Source organism: Lynx rufus, unplaced genomic scaffold (assembly GCF_022079265.1).
Source record: "Lynx rufus isolate CCGP_SWC_20201006 ecotype Redwood Valley unplaced genomic scaffold, mLynRuf1.p SCAF_3, whole genome shotgun sequence".
Taxonomy (NCBI): Eukaryota; Metazoa; Chordata; class Mammalia; order Carnivora; family Felidae; genus Lynx; species Lynx rufus.
Window position 1 is genome coordinate 173,942,099 of NW_025814845.1, and position 20,345 is coordinate 173,962,443.

At 39.7% G+C, this 20,345-nt stretch overlaps 2 protein-coding genes and 1 pseudogene across 5 annotated transcripts in view; 2 read left to right on the plus strand and 1 right to left on the minus strand.

Annotated features, from left to right (window-relative positions):
- Positions 1-9,294, minus strand: part of WRN (WRN RecQ like helicase) — a 152,762-nt gene extending 143,468 nt beyond the window's left edge. For both annotated transcript variants that reach the window (XM_047091340.1, XM_047091339.1), the window contains exon 1: positions 9,161-9,294. The gene's annotated coding sequence lies outside the window, so the exon portion shown is untranslated. The remainder of the gene's footprint in view (positions 1-9,160) is intronic.
- LOC124521225 (nuclear receptor subfamily 5 group A member 2-like) lies at positions 4,233-5,140 on the plus strand (annotated as a pseudogene).
- Positions 9,295-9,933: 639 nt separating the features above from the next.
- The window catches only part of PURG (purine rich element binding protein G), a 36,962-nt gene continuing 26,550 nt past the window's right edge, over positions 9,934-20,345 (plus strand). Inside the window, exons 1-3 of one of the 3 annotated variants that reach the window (XM_047091998.1) lie at positions 9,934-10,005; positions 10,310-11,179; positions 13,416-13,417. In XM_047091998.1, the coding sequence (XP_046947954.1) occupies positions 10,316-11,179; positions 13,416-13,417 (866 nt within the window). In that variant the 5' untranslated portion in view covers positions 9,934-10,005; positions 10,310-10,315. Of the gene's footprint in view, positions 10,006-10,309; positions 13,531-20,345 lie in introns of those variants that run through there. The other 2 variants (XM_047091997.1, XM_047091996.1) reach the window with 2 other exon arrangements.

Here is a 20,345-nt window from a genome sequence, read left to right on the forward strand (position 1 = left end):
CATACTGCAATTTCTTCCATCTTAAAAACACAAACTTGACTCTGGGCTAATTGCTCCATTCTTTTTCTCCCCTTTATAGAAAAACTACTCAAAAGAGTCATCTACACTAGTGTCTCAATTTCTATTCCTTCCATTGTCTCTTAAACTCACTGTATCACTCCACTCCACCAAAAGGGCTCATATTAAGTTTACCAAAGACTTTCATGTTGCCAAATCCTACAGTCAATTCTCAGTCCTCATCTGGCTCAATACACCAGCCACATATAACACAATTAGTCATATCCACCTTCTTTTTTTTTTTTTTTTTTTTGAGAAGTTTGTTTGCTTGCTTGCTTGTGTATTTTGAGAGTGAGATGGAATACAAGCAGGGTAAGGGCAGAGAGAGAGAGGGAGAGAGAGAGAGAAATCCAAGCAGGCTCCACAGCATTAGCACAGAACCCAATGCGGGGCTCGAGCTCATAAACCATGAGATAATGACCTGAGCAGAAATCAACAGTTGGGGGCGCCTGGGTGGCGCAGTCGGCTGAGCGTCCGACTTCAGCCAGGTCACGATCTCGCGGTCCGTGAGTTCGAGCCCCGCGTCGGGCTCTGGGCTGATGGTTCAGAGCCTGGAGCCTGTTTCCGGTTCTGTGTCTCCCTCTCTCTCTGCCCCTCCCCCGTTCATGCTCTGTCTCTCTCTGTCCCAAAAATAAAAATAAACGTTGAGAAATCAACAGTTGGACACTTAACCGACTGAGCCTCCCAGGCACCCCCCACATCATCCTTCTTCAAACACTTTATTAAGCATCTGTGACAATTATTCTCCACCTGTATCAGTAAGAATCCTTCTCAGTACCTTTGCTAATCCTTCCTTAACTCCCCAATCTCTAAACCTCATAGCATTCTAAATTCAGTTCATAGACCTTTTCATTCTCTTCTCTACATTCACTCCCTTGAAGATAACAGTCTGATGGCTTTAAAATTATCTATAGCACACTAACAACTTCCAAACTTATATAAACCACCTAGACCACTCCTATGAACTTCAATCTTGTATGTCCAATTATTTACTAAATACTTGAGTGTCTAATGGGCAAATCACAGTGGGTATGTATAAAAGTCTCCCCAAACTACTCCTTCTATAAATTACAGTTCTCAGTAAATGCACCTCCATCCTTCTTCTGATTGCTCAGGCCAAAAACCTTAGTTATCCTTGACTCTTCTCCTTTCACACTTCACATCCAATCTAGCAGCAAAAATTTTACCTTCAAAATAAAGCTGAAATCCACCTTCTCTCACCACCTTCATAGCTAAAATCCTGGTTCAAGCCACATTACCTCTTATATCCTTGTCTCTACAATCTATTCCCAAAACAGTGGCCAAAGTGATTCTGTTAAAAGATAATTCAATTTAAAGAATAATACACCATAACCAAGTGAGATTTATCACAGGAATGCAAGGGTGGTTCAACATAAGAAAATGAATCAGTGCAAATGTATCACTTCGATAGAATGAAAGAAAAATACCACATAATCATCTCAGTTGACACACACACACACACACACACACACACACACACACACACGTAACATCTGAAAAATCCACCACTCTTTCATGATAAAAAAAGACTCAAAAAACTAATAATGAAAGGAACTTCCTCAATATGTTAAAAGGCATTTACCAAAAATCCAAAGCAGGGCACCTGAGTGGCTCAGTCAGTTAAGTGTCCAACTCTTGGTTTTGGCTAAGGGCATGATCTCAGGGTTCGTGAGTTTGAGCCTGCTTGGTATTCTTTCTCTCCCTCTCCCTCTGCTCCACCCCCCGAAATAAATAAATACACTTAAAAAAATTCACAGTTGGGGCACCTGGGTGGCGCAGTCGGTTAAGCGTCCTACTTCAGCCAGGTCACGATCTCACAGTCGGTGAGTTCGAGCCCCGCGTCGGGCTCTGGGCTGACGGCTCAGAGCCTGGAGCCTGTTTCCGATTCTGTGTCTCCCTCTCTCTCTGCCCCTCCCCCGTTCATGCTCTGTCTCTCTCTGTCCCAAAAATAAATAAACGTTGAAAAATAATAATAATAATAATAATAAAAAAAAATTCACAGCTAATATATTCAGTGGTGAAAAGATTGACAGTGTGGAGTTTGCCTGGAACTCTCTTTCCCTCTCTCTCTGCCCCTCCCCCACTCAATCTCTCTCAAAATAAATAAACTTTAAAAAAATTAAAAAAAAAAAAAAGGACAAGGCAGGGATATTCACTTTCACCACTACTATTCAACACTGTTTGGGAAATTCTGGCCAGAGAAATTAGACATAAAGAAATAATAATAATAAACATTCAAATTGGAAATGAAAAATTAAAACTATCTCTATTCACAGATGACATGATCCTACATACAAAAATCCCAAAGAATCCACAAGAAATCCACTAGATCTAATAAAAAAAGTCAGCAAAGTTGTAGGATACAAGATCAATACACAAAAAGTCGGCTGTGTTTTACACACTAGCAATGAACAATCTGAAAAAAAATTATGAAAGTAATTTCATTTATAATAGCATCTAAAAGAATAAAATAAAATACCTAATAGTAAATTTATCCAAGAAGGTGAAAAACTTGAATATTTCCAAAACACTGCTGAAAAAGATTTTAAAGATACCAATTAACGGAAAGACATCCATGTTCATGGACAGAAATGCTTAACATTGATAAGGTGCCAATGCTACCAAAAGCTAACTACAGCTTCAATGTAATATCTATCAAGACTCCTACAGCCTTTTTTCCAGAAATGAAAAAGCCAATCCTCAAATTCTTATGGAATTCCAAGGACCTTGAATAGCCATAACAGTCTTCAAAAAGAATAAAGTTGGAGACTCACACTTTCCAATTTCAAAACATACTACAAAACTACAGTGACCAAAACAGTGTTGTACTGGCATAAGAATAAACATATAGATCAGTGGAACAGAATTGAGCTTCCAGAAATTAATTCTTACATTTATGGCCAACTGATTTTTGACAAGGATGCCAAGTCCATTCAGTGAAAAAAGAAGTTCTTCAACAGATGATATTGAGACAGTTGGATTTCCACCTGCAAAAACAATGAACTTGGACCTCTATCTCACACCGTATACAAAAATTAACTCAAAATATATTGATTCAAATATAAGAGCTACTAAGACTATAAAAAACTCTTAGAAGAAAACATAGAAGTAAATCTTCATGACTTTGGACTTGGGAACAAATTCTTAAACATGACAACAAGAGCACAAGCAACAAAAGAAAAAATAGATATACTGAACTTTATCAAAATTTAAAACTTTTATGGGGGCGCCTGGGTGGCGCAGTCGGTTAAGCGTCCGACTTCAGCCAGGTCACGATCTCGCGGTCGGTGAGTTCGAGCCCCGCGTCAGGCTCTGGGCTGATGGCTCAGAGCCTGGAGCCTGTTTCCGATTCTGTGTCTCCCTCTCTCTCTGCCCCTCCCCCGTTCACGCTCTGTCTCTCTCTGTCCCAAAAAATAAATAAACGTTGAAAAAAATTTTTTTTAAACTTTTATGAATAAAAGAACATTATCCAAAAGTGTAAAGACAATCCACAGAATGGGAGAAAATATCTGCAAATCATATTTCTGGTAAGTGTTTAATAAAGAGAATATACGATGAAGATTTCATACAACGCAATAACAAAAAGATAAACAACTCAATTTAAAAATGGGCAAAGGGACTGTCATCACCCCTCATCCCAGCCTTCCTCTGTCCTACTCACCTCCCCTTTTCTCCTCATCTTTCCCCTTTCTTCCCAGCACCCTCACCCTTGGGGCTGGAAGGACTGCTCTTGGACACACGAGAGGTGTAAATGAGGCAGGAAAGGGAGGTGCTGGGCTTCTGGACAGACAAGGACTCCCTATCTCCACCCAGAGCCACCTTATCATGCTGCCCGAAGTGGGGACTGAAGCCCTGAGACTGGCTCAGTCGCATGGGGAACAGGGGCAGATGCCGGAAAACATGCAAGTGTCTCAGTTTAAAATGCTGAATTGGGGCGCCTGGGTGGCGCAGTCGGTTAAGTGTCCTACTTCAGCCAGGTCACGATCTCGCGGTCCGTGAGTTCGAGCCCCGCGTCGGGCTCTGGGCTGATGGCTCAGAGCCTGGAGCCTGTTTCCGATTCTGTGTCTCCCTCTCTCTCTGCCCCTCCCCCGTTCATGCTCTGTCTCTCTCTGTCCCAAAAATAAATAAACGTTGAAAAAAAAAAAAATTTTTAAATGCTGAATTACTCCTATGATGAAGATCAAGAAGAGCTCTGTCCAGTGTGTGGCAATGAAGTGTTTGGATACCGTTATGGGCTCCTCACCTGTGAAAGCTGCAAAGGGTTTTTCAAGCACAGTCCAAAATAATAAAAGGTACACATGTATAGAACACCAGAACTGCCCAATTGATAAAACACAGAGAAAGAGAAAGCGTTGTTCTTACTGTCAATCTAAAAAATGTCTCTGTGTTGGAATGAAGCTAGAAGCAGTAAAGGGCCAACCAAATGCACAGGGGAAGGAATAAATCTGGGCCAATGTACAAGACAGATGGGTCTCTAAAACAGAAAAAAGCCCTCATCCGAGCCAGTGGACTTAAGCTAGAAGCCATGTTTCCCGTGATCCAAGCAATGCCCTCTGAGCTCAGAATCTCTTCTGCAATTCAGAACATGCATTTTACCTCCAAAGGCCTCCAAAGGCCTTGCCTCCTACAGACTATGACAGAAGTCCCTTTGTAACATCCTCCATTAGCATGACAATGCTACCTCATTGCAGCCTGCAAGGTTACCAAACATACTTCAGTCCCCTAGCCAGGCCATCAAGTCTGAGTACCCAGACCCTGACACCAGCTCACGGGAGTCAATAACGGGTTATATTCCTCCATGGACAGTTACCAGACAAGCTCCCCAGCAAGCATCCCACATCTGATACTGCAACTCGTGAAGTGTGAACCAGATGAGCCTCAAGTCCAGGCCAAAGTCATGGCCTATTTGCAGCAAGAGCAAGCTAACTAAAACAAGCACAAAAAGCTGAGCATGTTTGGGTTTATGTGCAAAATGGCTGATCAAACCCTCTTCTCCACTGTTGAGTGAGCCAGAAGTAGTAACTTCTTCAGCGAACTTAAGATATGTGACCAGCTTTTATGACTCTCCCTTTCAAGAGAGACCTAACTCTGTTCCTAATTAAAACATTCTTAGTGCTGAAAATACACTTTCCTTAACTTTTCTTCTTTACATGATTTACAGAGTTAGAAAAATCTTATAACCTTGACATCAGGACTATCACAGCTTTTATTATATGGATTCATAGTTTGGGGGAGAGGGGAATAGCATTTCATGTAAACTATAGTAAATTTGGCTGTTTTTTTTTTTTTTTTCCCTGAATAGTAGAATGTCTTTACGTATTTCCTTTAATTCAGATGGCTTATGGCTAGAAAATTTAAGTCTATGTGAACCAGCAACCTAGGGAACTTCTTAAAAACTACCAAATAAAAAGTTATAATAGTGCCAACTTAAAAGAAAAAATACCAACATTTACTTGTATTTAAACCCTAAAGAGTGAAAATGATACCACTGGTTACTAGTATGAAATAGGTCTTTACTACCTGTTTACTTTGACATTTGGTTGGTAAAGCTTTTGTTTTTGGAGCAGATGTTTACGGTCATTGGATGGGGCTTAGGCAAATGGTGAGTGCTAGTCTACTTGGCTGGGGGTTTAGTTCTAAATATCTATGTCTATTGTTGATTTTAATAGATTGGTACATTGTAAACACAGTTCTTCTTTGTATAAGTATCTCTGTTTAACTACATAATTATTTTATTTCCTGAAACTTAATACTGAATTAATCTGGGAAAGTGAAACAGAAGTTTGGAAACTGAAAGTCGCTATCAAAGCACATTTGGTAGTCAGTGGTTTCATTCTCTGTTTTAAGAACAAAGTGAATCCTGGATTTGATTTCTCAGTGTATCTGTTACAAAATCAATTTCTCCCTTTTCCAGTCATAGGGGTAGATGTGGCTACAAAATATCTGTAGCTTCTGATCACCTAGGACTTTTGGAGGAAATTTAAAACTCTTTGAGAGAAAGACAATACAAAGCAGACTTTGAATATAAAGGGTGACTGTTAAAAACTGTGCAGAGGGATCAGGGAATATGGAAGCTGTGTGCAAATGGAAAATAGTGCTTTTCACAGCAGTCTTCATTAAGCACTGTGACTTGTACAGGGAAACAAAAAAGTTACCTGAACGGATCCAACTAAGTTGATAGAATACAACCACCATGCTGTTAAGACTATTAACATATCCAGCTCTTTACTCTCTTGTCCTTTATCGTCCCATTTAAAGATGGCTGAAGGTGGAAATAGATATTAGGCTGCAGAGGACAAGCCAAATGCATTGATTTAGCACAGTGAGGCCAGATATTTTCTGAGTATGCAATCACTTTGTGATAAAGTGTTTTCCACTAAAAACAAAAACAAATAGGGGCACCTGGGTGGCTCAGTCAGTTACCTCTTGATTTCAGCTCAGATCATGACCTTATAGTTCATGAGTTCAAGCTCTATATCAGGCTCCACGCTGACAGTGAGGAGCCTGCTTGGGATTCTCTCTCTCTCCCTCCTTTCCCTCTCTGCCCCTCCCCAACTTACACTCTGTCTCTCTCTCAAAAATAAATAAACATTAAAATTTTTTCAGTAAATAAATAAACTTTAAAAAAATAAAAATGGGCAAAAACTTGGACAGACATTGCTCCAAAGAAGATATACCAAATAGCCAATAAGCACATGAAAAAAATGCTCAACATCATTAGTCACAAAGGAAATGCAAATCAAAACCACAATAAGATATCACTTCACTTCATCACCTAGGAATAAGAATTATATGAAAGAGTAAGAAAATTATTTGGAGAAGATATGGAGAAACTAGAAGTCTTACCACATCGCTGGTTAAATGTAAAACAGTGCTGCCAATGTGATTGGGCAGTTAGCTCCTCAACAACTGAAACAGAATTATCACATGATCCAGCAAGTCCACTCCTAGATATATACCCAAAAGAATTGGAAACAGGAACTCGAGCAGATATTTGTAAGCCAGTGTTCACTGGAGCATTATTCACAATAGCCAAAAGTGGTAAAAAAAAAAACCAAGTGTCCATCAACAGATGAACATAAAACGGATATAAACACACAATGAAATATTACTCCGCCATAAGTTCTTTTTTATTTTTTTAACTTTTTTATTTTTTTTATGTTTGTTTATTTTTGAGACAGAGAGAAACAGAGCATGAGTTGGGGAGGGGCAGAGAGAAAAGGAGGCGCAGAATCTAAAGCAGACTCCAAGCTCTGAGCTGCCAGCACAGAGTCCAACACGGGGCTCGAACCCATGAACCGTGAGATCATGACCTGAGCCAAAGTCGGACGCTTAACCAACTGAGCCATCCAGGCGCCCCTAACGTTTATTTTTGAGAGAAACAGAATGTGAGCGGAGAAGGGGTAGAGAGAGGGAGACAGAATCCAAAGCAGGCTCCAGGCTCTGAGCTGTCAGCACAGAGCCCAACACAGGGCTCAAACTCACGAACCATAGGAGAGTGACTTGAACTGAAGTTGGACGCTTAACCGACTAAGCCACCCAGGTGTGCCAAAAGAAATTAAGTTCTGATACACGGTACAACATGAATGAACCCTGAAAACATTATGCTGAATGAAATAAGCCAGATGCAAAAGCGCAAATATTTTTTTAAAAAATTAAAATTAAAAAGTGTTTAAGAACTCCAATATTATATGATTCCAGAATGAGCAAATTCATAGAGAGATATTAGAGGTTACCAGGGGCTAGGCAGAAGGAGCAATGGGGAATTATTCAATAATTAACCAGTTAGAACTTGGGGTGAAAAAGTTTTAAAAATAGTGGTGATGGGGGCACCTGGGTGGCTCAGTTAGTTAAGCACCAGACCTCAGCTCAGGTCCTGATCTCTGGGTTCGTGCATTTGAGCCCTGTGCCAGGCTCTGCTCAGAGCCTGGAGGCCTGCTTCAGATTCAGTGTCTCCCTCTTCCTCAGCCCCTCCCCCACTTGTGCTCTCTCTCCTTTCAAAAAAATGAGTAAACATTAAAAAAAATTTTTTTTTAAATAGTGGTGATGGCTGTGCAACATAGTGAGTGTAATTAATGTCAATGAGCTGTCCACTTAAAAACTGTTACAGTGGCACATTTTGTTACATATATTTTACCAGTGTTTTCTATTTTTTTTAATGTTTTATTTATTTTTTGATAGCACAAGCAGGGGAGAGGCAGAGAGAGAGGGGGGACAGAGGATCCAAAGTAGGCTCTGCGCTGACAGGCTGTCGGGGTTCGAACCCATAAACTGTGAGATCATGACCTGAGCCAAAGTGGGAGGCTCAACTGACTGAGCTAGGCAGGTGCCCCTTACCAGTTTTTTTTTTAAAGATCATTCAGATGATGATGTTTCCCTGACAAAACTCTCCAATAGCTTCCCACTTCCCTCAGAATGAAAACCCAAATTTTCAAAATACCCTATGAGGTCCTACACTATCTGTCCTCAGCTCTTTCCCGTCTGACTTCACCTCCTCCAACTTCTCCCTTACTATCTCATTGTGCTTTAACTTACTGGCCTCCTACACTGCTCTTTGAACACGCCAAACAGGCTTCCTCAGGGCCTTTGCACTTCCCGCCCCACCCCAGCCACAGAACTAGCTTTCCTTCAGCTCTTTACTCAAAACTTACTGTTAAAGGATTTAAACTCAAGAAATCCAACTTAATTTGCTAAATTACACGTAATAGGTTATTCCCCTCGACTTTGTTATGAAAATATGGAGTGGCTCCATTTCTGCAGGAGTAAAGGCTGGATCCGAAGGGTACAATCCCAAGGGCCCAAGACAGGCAACCGGTGGCACAAGCTGATGGTGGGAGGGAATGGGAAAGCTCACTTTTTGGCTGACAGAAGCCCTGGGAAGGCCTGCGGCATGTGGGGGCCCTTTTCCGGCATGCTCCGGAGGTGGGAAGGGGCAGGAGGTCGCGGGTTTTAACGCACCTCCTACACACTGCCCAGCGGCCTGCTCTTCGGGACTGAGCACGCACCCCCAATGTCTGGGAAGGCTAGAATGATACCCCAGGGTCTGGAGCTGGCTGAAACAGGGGTAGGGAAGTCACGTTACCCTGAGAAGAGCCAGTTCAACGGGTCTCCTCCTTCAGCTGGATGAATTGTGAAGCGCCACAACAGCAGGGCCTGGAAGCCAGGCATCCAGGCCGGACACCAACTCAACAGACCTTATTCCCGCGCTGCAGAGCGCACGCCTTGGCGTCACGGCGCCCACGGCACATTATCAGCTGGGGTAGACCTATCTTCTCCACCCCTCCCTCCGAGGTCCGCCCCGCCCCCGTCCTCCATTCGTGGTGCGCTGCAGCCCTCCCATCAAGCCCAGCGGGCCAGGCGGTGCGCATGCGCAAGGACTCTCGCTACCGCTGAGCATTCCGGGAAATGTAGTCCCTGTGCGGATGCCGCTGGGCCGCCAGAGTCCTGCATCCCGGAGGAACGTGGAGAAGTCACAACAGTCTCGCCACCTCCGTCCTCATTACCATCTTCACACCTGTCCAGTCACCTCGCACTCATAGTCCATCTCCGCGCGCCGGGCTTCGGTCAGGGCGCGCCCCGAGGAAGAGCGCGAGACCTTCTCTTCCCTTCAGCGGGCTGTGCTGGAGGAGGCGGGGTCCACGGCCCGCCCCCCGCCGCCACCCCCCCCTCCCCTCCCGGCGGGTATCGGGCCGGTGCCCGAAGAGAGGCGGCGGCCCCCGCAGCGGCCGCAGGAGGGGCGGCGGCGGCGGCGGGCGCCGCAGGCGATGCCCCTGCCCGGCTGCTCCGGCGGGGGACGGTGCGAGCGGCGGCGGCGGCGGGGGAGTTGGCGGGGGGCAGCGGCTGCGGCGGCTGCAGCAGAGGGGCCGAGAGCTGGCGGCGGCGGCGGTCGTGAAGGGCATCGGTAGCGGCGGTGATGGCAGTGTCGATGTGAGTGTTTACTGGCTGGGGACCCCGGGGCTGCCGAGCCTGAGGCCGGCGGCCCGGCGGCGAGCGGGAGGCCGGGGCGGCGGAGGGATGCTGTGTGCGCGGTGCGGAGCCGGGAGACGCCGCCTGTCGCCGCCGACGGTCGGGCAGAGGCGGGAGCCGGGCGCTGCGGCGGCGGGCGCCGTGCACCGCGGCCCGGTGTGGGGGTCCCGGGCGGAGGCGGGGGCAGCGCAGGCCGAGGGGCGTCTGCGATTGTTCTCAACACCCCTCCCCCACCCCACCCCGTGTGTCTGTTTGTCACTTGCAGCTGAAGATGGAAAGAGCCAGGCGAAGGGGAGGCGGCGGCGGCCGCGGCCGCGGCGGCAAGAATGTAGGGGGCTCTGGCCTAAGCAAGAGTAGACTCTATCCCCAGGCCCAGCACTCCCACTACCCCCACTACGCAGCCTCAGCCACCCCTAATCAGGCTGGGGGTGCAGCCGAAATCCAGGAGCTGGCCTCCAAACGAGTGGACATCCAGAAAAAGAGGTTTTACCTAGACGTGAAGCAAAGCTCCCGGGGCCGGTTCCTAAAGATAGCTGAAGTCTGGATAGGGAGAGGCCGGCAGGACAATATCAGAAAGAGTAAACTGACTCTGTCCCTGTCTGTGGCAGCGGAGCTGAAGGACTGTCTAGGGGACTTCATCGAGCATTACGCCCACCTGGGCCTGAAAGGCCACCGACAGGAGCATGGCCACGGCAAAGAGCAAGCGTCCAGGAGGAGACAGAAGCACTCGGCACCCTCCCCACCAGTCTCTGTAGGGTCCGAAGAGCACCCTCATAGTGTCCTCAAAACAGACTACATAGAGAGGGACAATAGGAAATACTATCTAGACCTAAAGGAAAATCAGCGGGGTCGCTTCCTAAGAATTAGACAAACCATGATGCGGGGGACTGGCATGATAGGTTATTTTGGTCACAGTTTGGGCCAAGAACAGACTATTGTGCTCCCAGCACAAGGAATGATCGAGTTTCGTGATGCCTTGGTTCAGCTAATTGAAGACTATGGCGAAGGGGACATAGAAGAACGAAGAGGTGGAGATGATGACCCACTTGAACTCCCAGAGGGGACTTCTTTCAGAGTGGACAATAAAAGGTTCTACTTTGATGTGGGCTCTAATAAATATGGAATTTTCCTGAAGGTAAGTGAGGTGAGGCCACCTTACCGTAATACTATTACTGTTCCGTTCAAAGCTTGGACAAGGTTTGGGGAGAATTTTATCAAGTATGAAGAAGAGATGAGGAAAATTTGCAACAGCCATAAAGAAAAGAGAATGGATGGCAGAAGGGCCAGTGGTGAAGAACAAGAATGCCTCGACTAGAGTGAATTTGAACTCCATCAGGCAAAATTTTAAATCATAAAATTGGCTATAAGTACTGATCCATAATCATTTGAAGAAGTTTTTCCTCTTTTTTGGCCCTTTGTTATTAGTAATACCTCTGGTAGTTTATACTTCAAGGAGTCTGATTCTCATGTTATACGTAGAACATTATAATTCTTATGGGAATTCCGATCTTCCCAGAGCTAAATAGTTTAGCTGCTTCAACTGCTCCAGACCATTGAAGTATGCAAATCAGCACAAAATGTGACATTCTGACCTTCTAAATACCATAACTAAGATTTACATTGCACTATGACATAATCCTGAAAAAGATACATATACTTAATATGGAAGTGTGAATTTCTATTTAACAAGTTCCCCAAAAAAGTATTCCATCCCTACTTCGTTAAAAGCTGCTAAGCTAACCTGTAGGGCAGTTACCACAGAAACAGAAATTGACCTCAAGTATAATACAAATATATTTATTTATAAAAGTACATGTAGAAATATATCAGTTGTTCATTGGATAACAGTATTAAACCGTACCATTAAAGAGTCAAATCTTACAGCTACTACAGTATTCTATAATTTCAAATTTTGTGGTAACCCTGGAGTTTATAGTTGCCATATCAAAGCCGTGGGAGAGTTTTAATTGGTTGTTCTAAACTAGTTATAACCCTATCTTTACCTCTACTTACTGTACCATATATTTTTATTGACTTTCCGAAGTTTTAGGAATTACTTTTATGTCACTGTTGAGTGGGAGGCTTCATCCTATGGCTTTGCTATGGAAATCTTGGTGTTTTAGCCTTTCATGCTAATTTGAAGGTTGTGAGAGGTTTGGTTTTTTTTCCCCCCAAAATATATCGTGGACTCAAGGTGTTCTATTTTATGCTTCTTCTTTAGCACTATTTCAGAGGGGTTGGTGCACCAGTTCACTGATACAAAAATACATCTGTAATAATACATTTTAGTAGCACTTTTGCAATTGCTACCCTTAAAACCGTGTCAACACTTCCAATATAAACCTGGCTTTTACAGGTATTTTAATTCCAGAAAAACAAACAAACAAACAAACAACTCTTTTTCTAAAAAGCATTTAGAGTATAAATTTTCAGCCTGGGAAAATATTTTAGATTGGTTATAAACATATTTGAAAGGAAAATTCAAGCATTTTCCAAGGTGCTCTTTATGATACTTAAAAAGGTTTACTTTACACAAGACTCACCCAGTTACCTGTATTAAAAATTGCTTTCCAGGAAGTGCCACAGCAATTTTTCAACACCTAAGCAATTTTTAAACAAGTGGATATATTGTATATGTGTACCAACCCACCCTGTATTAACTGACTAGAATTTTATCTGTTGAGCTGCATTTTATTCTGATTGAAACTATTGTCTTTTATCTTGGCTTTATTCACCTCCCACACATTAAGTCCATATAATCATGTTTAAGAGCCAGACACTGATTTCAACCCCCAAATATAGCTCTCATTTATGAGAGCTGGCTGCATGGATTGAGATCAGAATGTAGCTCTCCTTTTATATACCATAAGTAGTTCAAAATAATTTTAATAATTTTTTTCCTTCAGAAGTTTGTCCCCAAGTACATTTAAGTAAGGTCACTAAGAAAACGTTATGAGTTAAGAAAATAATATTACTGGCCTCTCTTATTTAAAAACAAGCAATCAGTAACCCAGACATATATGCTGGTATTGGTTTTCAGATTGTATTTCACGTTTCCCCAAGTAGTGTGAAGGAATCTCATTAGTTCATCATAAATGTGGACCATCTGGATTACTATGGAACAACCGAAGGTTGGAAGATAGTTGGAAATACTAGAGTTAATAGCACATGGTGGGTGTTGAGACTCTAAAAGTAGCAAGGATTTTTAAACAGTCCTAACTGTAAAATAACTATTGTAGACTTGATAAAAAGTAGCTTTTGGTATATGAAGGAGTGATGTGCACTTGAATTACTGTACTACTGATTGTTATTCCTGCCCATCATAGTGCCTATTAATAATTATCAACCTGTCAGATTTTGGCAAACTGGAGCTGTGCATGTTCCAGTATTCGAGTGTTCCTATCACTATTGCTATGACTGTATACTCTCTCTTAAAAACCTTCCCTCGTAAAATACTTATATCCATTAAGTCTAAATGATTTCTTTCTTGGTTTTTAGTCTGATAAGATTTGAGAGTGTGTGTCTATATACATACATACGTGTGTATATATATACATATACACAATACATGTCAGACTTAAATATCTTTAATTCATTGTATATAAATATTAATTTTGCATTAATTGTTTAAGTAAAGAATTAGTTAAGTAGCCAAATCTTCTACATTGTATGTATACTTCAAAGTTATTACCATCTCAAAGCTATAGATTGGTAGATGCATATATACCGGCAATTGAATATACTTTAGAATCACTAAGCCTTCTGCCAGTCCTTTTGTTTCACTTTTTTATATGTATTCATTGAAAAATGAAATGATGTTACAATTTTTTGATACTTAAAATTCCCAATTATTCATTAGCCATAATCAAATAAGATCCAGTTCAAAACTCTGGTATTAGGACATGTATTGCCATGTATCTTATAAAATAAGCTACTATTTTTATCTGTGCAATATACATTTTATTTATTGTCATTTGTAACATAAATGGAGCTGCAAGTGTACATGGTATTCTTCAAAATAATAGGATCCCTGCCTTGAAGACATTAAACTCTTAAGGCAACTGGATGTTAGAAGTCAAAAAATGAACATTCAAGTTAGTAACCAAAATTACTAGTTCATTGTATAATTCTAAAACACTGATGATGTTTGCACATAACCCAAGCATAATGTGGTATAGACTCAAAACTGTAGTAATATAAGCTAATAGTATGAAATTTGGAAACGGGTTCCTCATAATAGTTGGCAGTGTGCTCCTAGCAATTGAAAGCAACACTAATCTGTTGCTTAATATGCAAAAGATGCAATGTATTATAAAAGTATTAAAAGTTCTGCCACATTTTATAATTTTCCTTGTTAAAACCCCAAACTGCCATGTCCCTTAAACTTGAGTCAAACACAAGCTTATTTGCACTAAAGAGCATGGCCAAAAAGTAAACGACAGGGTGGAAAAGCTAGTTGGAACCTCTTGAAATAATTGGTTCTAATAGGAGAATTTCACATTTGTCTATTTGAAAGCTATATGGTCCAGGCAGACAATCTGTCAGTTCACTAATTTAATAATGCACTTTACCTTTTGTATATAGAAGATGTACATTTATGCCACTTGAAAGGTGGGATGTGTTTCAATAACTATGTAGTTAGAATCTGTAGGGTGATCTCTTGCATGCAGATGTTTGTGTTGGAACTGCTATAATAACAAGTTTCCATTAAATCAGTGTAACGGAGAAGGGTAGAAGATGCTTTTGAAACAACTCCCAATACATTTAATGAACACTTAAAGTAGAGTTCATATTTGTATTCTTAAGAACTAAAATCAATAAAAAACTACTTCTAGCCCGGATTATATTACAGTTGAGACTATATCTAGTTGAGACTCCCCATAATACCCTGAAAGTTAATTTTGGGAATTTGTGCAGAAAAAAATTTTTTAGTAATTCTGTTTCATTGTTGATGTGTGTTAAAACAACTAATGAAAAGACAGTACATGATACTGTGTAAGAATTAAAGGCATGGTTGGCTGATACAGTGTCATTAAGAAAACACCCAGACTAAAGAAATAAAGTTTCAAATTAAGAAAATGCGAAGAGCCTCAGAACTATTGCTAAAATCAATATAGTATTATTTCAAAATTTGCAGAACTAACTTTCACCAACCAAAAAGGGTATTGGGAGATTTAGTGTATCCTTTCATCCTAAAAACTTCCTGAGATGTACATTTGAAAACTAGATAATTGTTGCTTAATAATAGGTTGTATGTACTTTACTAAGAAACACTGTGTACTAACAATTCATCGAGAATATGCTATATTTACTGCATTCATTTTATATATATGGATAAGAATACATTATATATAATCATCCTATCTTAATATATTCATGTATTTATATTGTAATTTTGCAAATATTTTCAGTAAAATAAACATTTATCTGAGCTGCACAATTTGAAGAGGATGAAATTGGAATACACCCTCAGACACTCATTTTTACTAAGCAGCTACCATTGAAAGCTGGTGTATGTACTATCACTCCTTTAGATTTTGTTTTATGGTTTATTTTAATATCTAAGTGATTAGGACTTAATTTGAATTTTTAAGTGGCGTTCTGAAAATAATTTTTATAAACGTGAGATTTTTTTTCCCTGCTTATTTCAAAATGTCTTTCATTGGAACTATTTATAAAATCCTATTCCAAGCTTTATGTAAGGGCTTTGCTTAGTCACCACATAGTTTGAAGTCTGTGTTTACTAAAACACCAAACATCTTTGGCAGGATAAAAATCTAAAGTAAACCACAAAGAGAAGTTAAAATTGACCCTATGCCAACAGAATAACAGAGGTGTAATACTTATCACTGCCAAGAAAGATTCTTATAGTCCTTCTGAAGTTTCCTTAAAGGTTTTTTGAATTTCACAAGTAACGTGGCTAATGGCTAACCCATCACAGGAAGAAAATAAGGATATTAGTATGCTGTTGAGACAGACCATAGTCCACAGTGCTGTAGCGATGAGGTACAGGGAAAATGTGTTTTTCCCAATTTAAGGTCATGTGAAAGTTGAGTTTTTAAGTCACGCTTACTGTCACAAAGTAAAGATACCAAAACTTACGTAGGTGGATCTTGGAAAAACAATATATGTATTAGTATATTTTCTTCTATAACGTTAAAAAAAAGTTTTTTTTTCTTAATTTGACTTGTTTTTTAAAATTAAATTTATTTTGGTAGTTTTTAATCAATATTTTTGAATAGGGAAAACATGTATGGTACAAAATTTAAACGCTACGGTTAGGTAGACAGTGAAAAGTAACCAGTGTTACCGATTTCTTGCGTATCCTTCTAGAGTTACTCTGAATATACAAGCATATGTGTCTATACATATATTCTTTATAAACATACAAAGGAAAATATATACACTGTCCTGTGTATATGTCCTGGTAGTATCAGTTTTAGATATGTCATTTTAAATGAATTTTTCCCCTTTTACTTAGATACCATACTTGTACTAGTTAACATAGCACTTAATTTGAATTATATTATTACACCAAGGGAACCTCAAGGAAATTTTGAATGAATCCCATTAATATTAACTTAAGATGCAAATATGTGTATATATTAATTTAAAGTGTATAAATATTTAATTTCCCTTCGCTGTCCCTAACCACCTTGCCCTTCCTGTCTTTCCCTGTTCCTTCTCTTAAAAGACTATTGGTCTTTTTCCTAAAGTAATACAGTTGAGGACTGGCAGGATATTAAACTATTTTACCAAGTGTTAGGTTAACTATGTTCTCTAATGAAAAACACTGATATTTAAAGCTTTAATAAATTATTACTTAAGTTTTACTAATTTTTTAATATCTTATTGTTATCCAAAGACCTTGCCATTATGAGAGCAAATAAGTAATGGAACTATGGTGAAAGGTTGTGCTATGACTGTTGAAATCTTTTGATTTGTTAACATGAGCTTTTATCTTTATTATGATGAGGTTATTAATGAATAATTCATTTAGCAACCTAGTCAAATCCAGTACTAAACACAGGGGTAACACTAGTCCTGATTGTTTAAGGCATGGATTCCCCACTGAAGGACTCAGAGTCCATCAGGTGTCTTTGGGACCAGAAGGGGTACTATAATGATTTGCGGAGGGAGTAAAAACTTTGGGGCTATGAGGTTACAAGTACAACTAAACCATCTCCATTCTCTGCTGGAAGAGTATTAAACAGTAAATTGTTTGAAAGTAAAGTTAGCATAGTGCTTTAATAGTTTTTAAAACCCCTCCCCCCCAAAATCAAAATCAAATTCTCTTCTCATTCATATCAAACGTGTATGTTTAAAGTCATTTTTCTAATAACCACCAAGAAAAAATTATCTGAAAAATTGAAAGTCCCATGCTGGAACCTTAAAGGATATTATCTAGTTATAAATTAAATTCAACCAGAGGAAAAGATCTAGTACTATTAGAAGTACCTTAAAGAATATGAGGGTTAAGGAGGAATTTTTTAATAGATTGATATCTGCAAATTTTATTTATTAAATTTTATTAAATTTAATTAGTTTTAATTATTAAATATTAAAATTTTTAAATATTAAAAAGTTTTAAAAATTCAAGCACTGTTTTAAACATTAAAAACATATCTCCGTAATTGGTGGCATAATTTCCTGTTTGTAAATGAGAGAATTGTTAGAAGACAGGACCCTCTTAAATATATATTTTTAAAACATAAAAAAGTGTTTATTTTAATGATGAATAACCCATCATCCTTTACAGAATCTATAACATTGGTAAAACTCTCCAGTATTTACTTGTTCAAGCTTAAAATGGTTTATAGGTATTGCTTCTTATTTAAGGAGTGGGGTCAAAAAGAAGGTAAATTCTCCTGCAGGAACGAGTTTTGCTTAAAAAATTAGGAATTTCTCATCCTTAATCAAGGAGTTTCCCATGTTGGTGCTTTCAGGTAAATTGTGTTTTCCAAACTTTACCTTCTTTCAAATATTCTTTGTGAGAAATGTCTTACTAAGGCCAGTGACATCTACCAGTAAATAAAAACTTATTCATAATGAAATTAGTGCTGCTACAGTGAAGTGAATTTGTGATGTGAATGTAAAGGAAATACTTATTAATGAAATATACATTTTCTTCCTTTCTGTTGTTGACTTTTTTCTAAGATTGTATAGGAGTTGTCTGCCCTCTCATTTCCCCCCTTATATAGTTTCTGTGTTATTCTATTCAAAGTGTTGATTGGTTTCCAGGAAATAATGGGCGTAAATAAAAGGAAAAGTAATCCCTAAGAAAAATGTTCATAGTAGTTAAAAGTTAGACTTGCTCCCAAGTGTAAGATTAGGGGAAAAAATGCTTTTGTGGGCTTTTGTCTTTATCAAAATGGTGGTATAAATCTGTTTATTTGATCTGATTAAAGACAGAATTTCTTGTGAGATACCTATATTCAGAAATCCTTAGTGTCTTATTTTTCTTGGAGTAGTATAATATATACTCTTCAAGATTTTATTTATTATTTGTTGTGGATTTGATGAGGCTGTTGCCTAGAGCTAACAAATACACAAGGAAGAGAGAAGAGAAAGGTAGTGGTTTACTATTTTGTTTGCCTATAGCAAAAGAAATCAATATAACAAAATGGAAGAAATAAGACTTCTCAAGACCAAATCCCTATTTATTTAACCTTTAAAAGATCATTTGAGAAAGAATAATAAGACCTAATTCTTCCAGTGTAAGGCCTGACTCTCAGTAAACCATTTAACTTCAGTAGGATGGCTTCCTTTTATGAAAAATGAACAAGATTGTGCTAGAAGCTAAGGTTCCCTCCTACTCTAAACTTCTAATAATATTCTGTATCAATGAAGTGTGAAAGAAAAAAACAGAATACCAGAATTGGAAAGTATAAGACAATCTGTATTAAAAACAACAAAATAATGCAGCAATCTGTGCTTATACCCAAAAGAACAGGAAGAAATGGCAGTTTTGTCACATGTATGTATCTCTTCAGCCACACAAAATGAAATTTTGTTCCTGGCCCTTCTTAAGATCAAACTGTTTACACTAACTGTACAATCATCCTATGCTTTAATTTTTTTATAGAAATACTTTTATTATCTGTATGAGGTCTTATTCTTTGGAAGCATTACTTGTTTCTACACATTCTATAATCATTTCTTACATTCTGCATGACAAAAGAATTTTAAAAATTAACATCACACCCTGAAATGGCACTGTACCTGAAACAACCTTAAATTACGTGGCTAAGTAATACACCACTGCTATCATTTCAGGGGCCCCTGAGAATCAAATACTACCTTTGACCTCTATTTCCTTGGTCTACTGAACGTATTACGTTACAAATAATGATGTTTAACAAAGGAAATCAGGAAGGGCACTGAACTGTGAACGATATGGTTCTACTTTAGAGGACCCGTAACTACTAGAGTGTGCAAAGATAAAACATCATAATGAGTTTGTTTGTTTTGTTTTTAGCCTTGAGAAACCACCAAGGTTGGTGATTGAAGGAGAAGAGAACACATAAGGGTTTTTGTCCCAGATGCTTTACTTAGGCGCCCGAATCCTCCAGTATACAGTGCCACCACTGTCAATAGATCACATGGAAAAGAGTGACACCTTTCTCCCTAGACCTCTCCTTCTGGTGCCCATTTGTTTATCAGAGACCGTGCTTAAGAGTTACCAAAGTGTATTTTGAAGTGTGTATACACATGTGTATTTCATTAATTTCAAAAATCTCTGTGCACATAAAATTCCATTGCAGAAATAGTCCATATGATAAAGCAGCCTTTAAGCCTGGTGGTGCTTTGCAATAGCAATCTTGTTGGTCAGTTCGCAACAAATTCTGTTGAGAGTGGATTGCCTGTTGTTAGAAATTTTTTTTCTCCTCCCTCTTCTCAATATAGCAGGTACATTTTAGGTTCTTCACTGTTTCTTCTTCAATGCTGTTTGAAAGCTAAGTGGGATATGAGAGAACGGTTTAGTTGGCAGTTATTTGCCCTTGCCGTTTTGTAGAAATTGTCCCTAGCTTCCCATTCAAACATTCTGAGCACCAATACCAAAGGATCATACATAAGTGCCAAAACTACCCATAAAATAAAACAACAGAACCATTAAGATAATAATTTAGGGGATGCCTGGGTGGCTCAGTCAGTTAAGCGTCCGACTTTGGCTCAGGTCATGATTTCACAGTTTGTGAGTTCGAGCCCCACATCGGGCTCTGTGCTGACAGCTCAGAGCCTGGAGCCTGTTTCAGATTCTGTGTGTCCCCCCCCCACACACACACACACCCCCGTCTGCG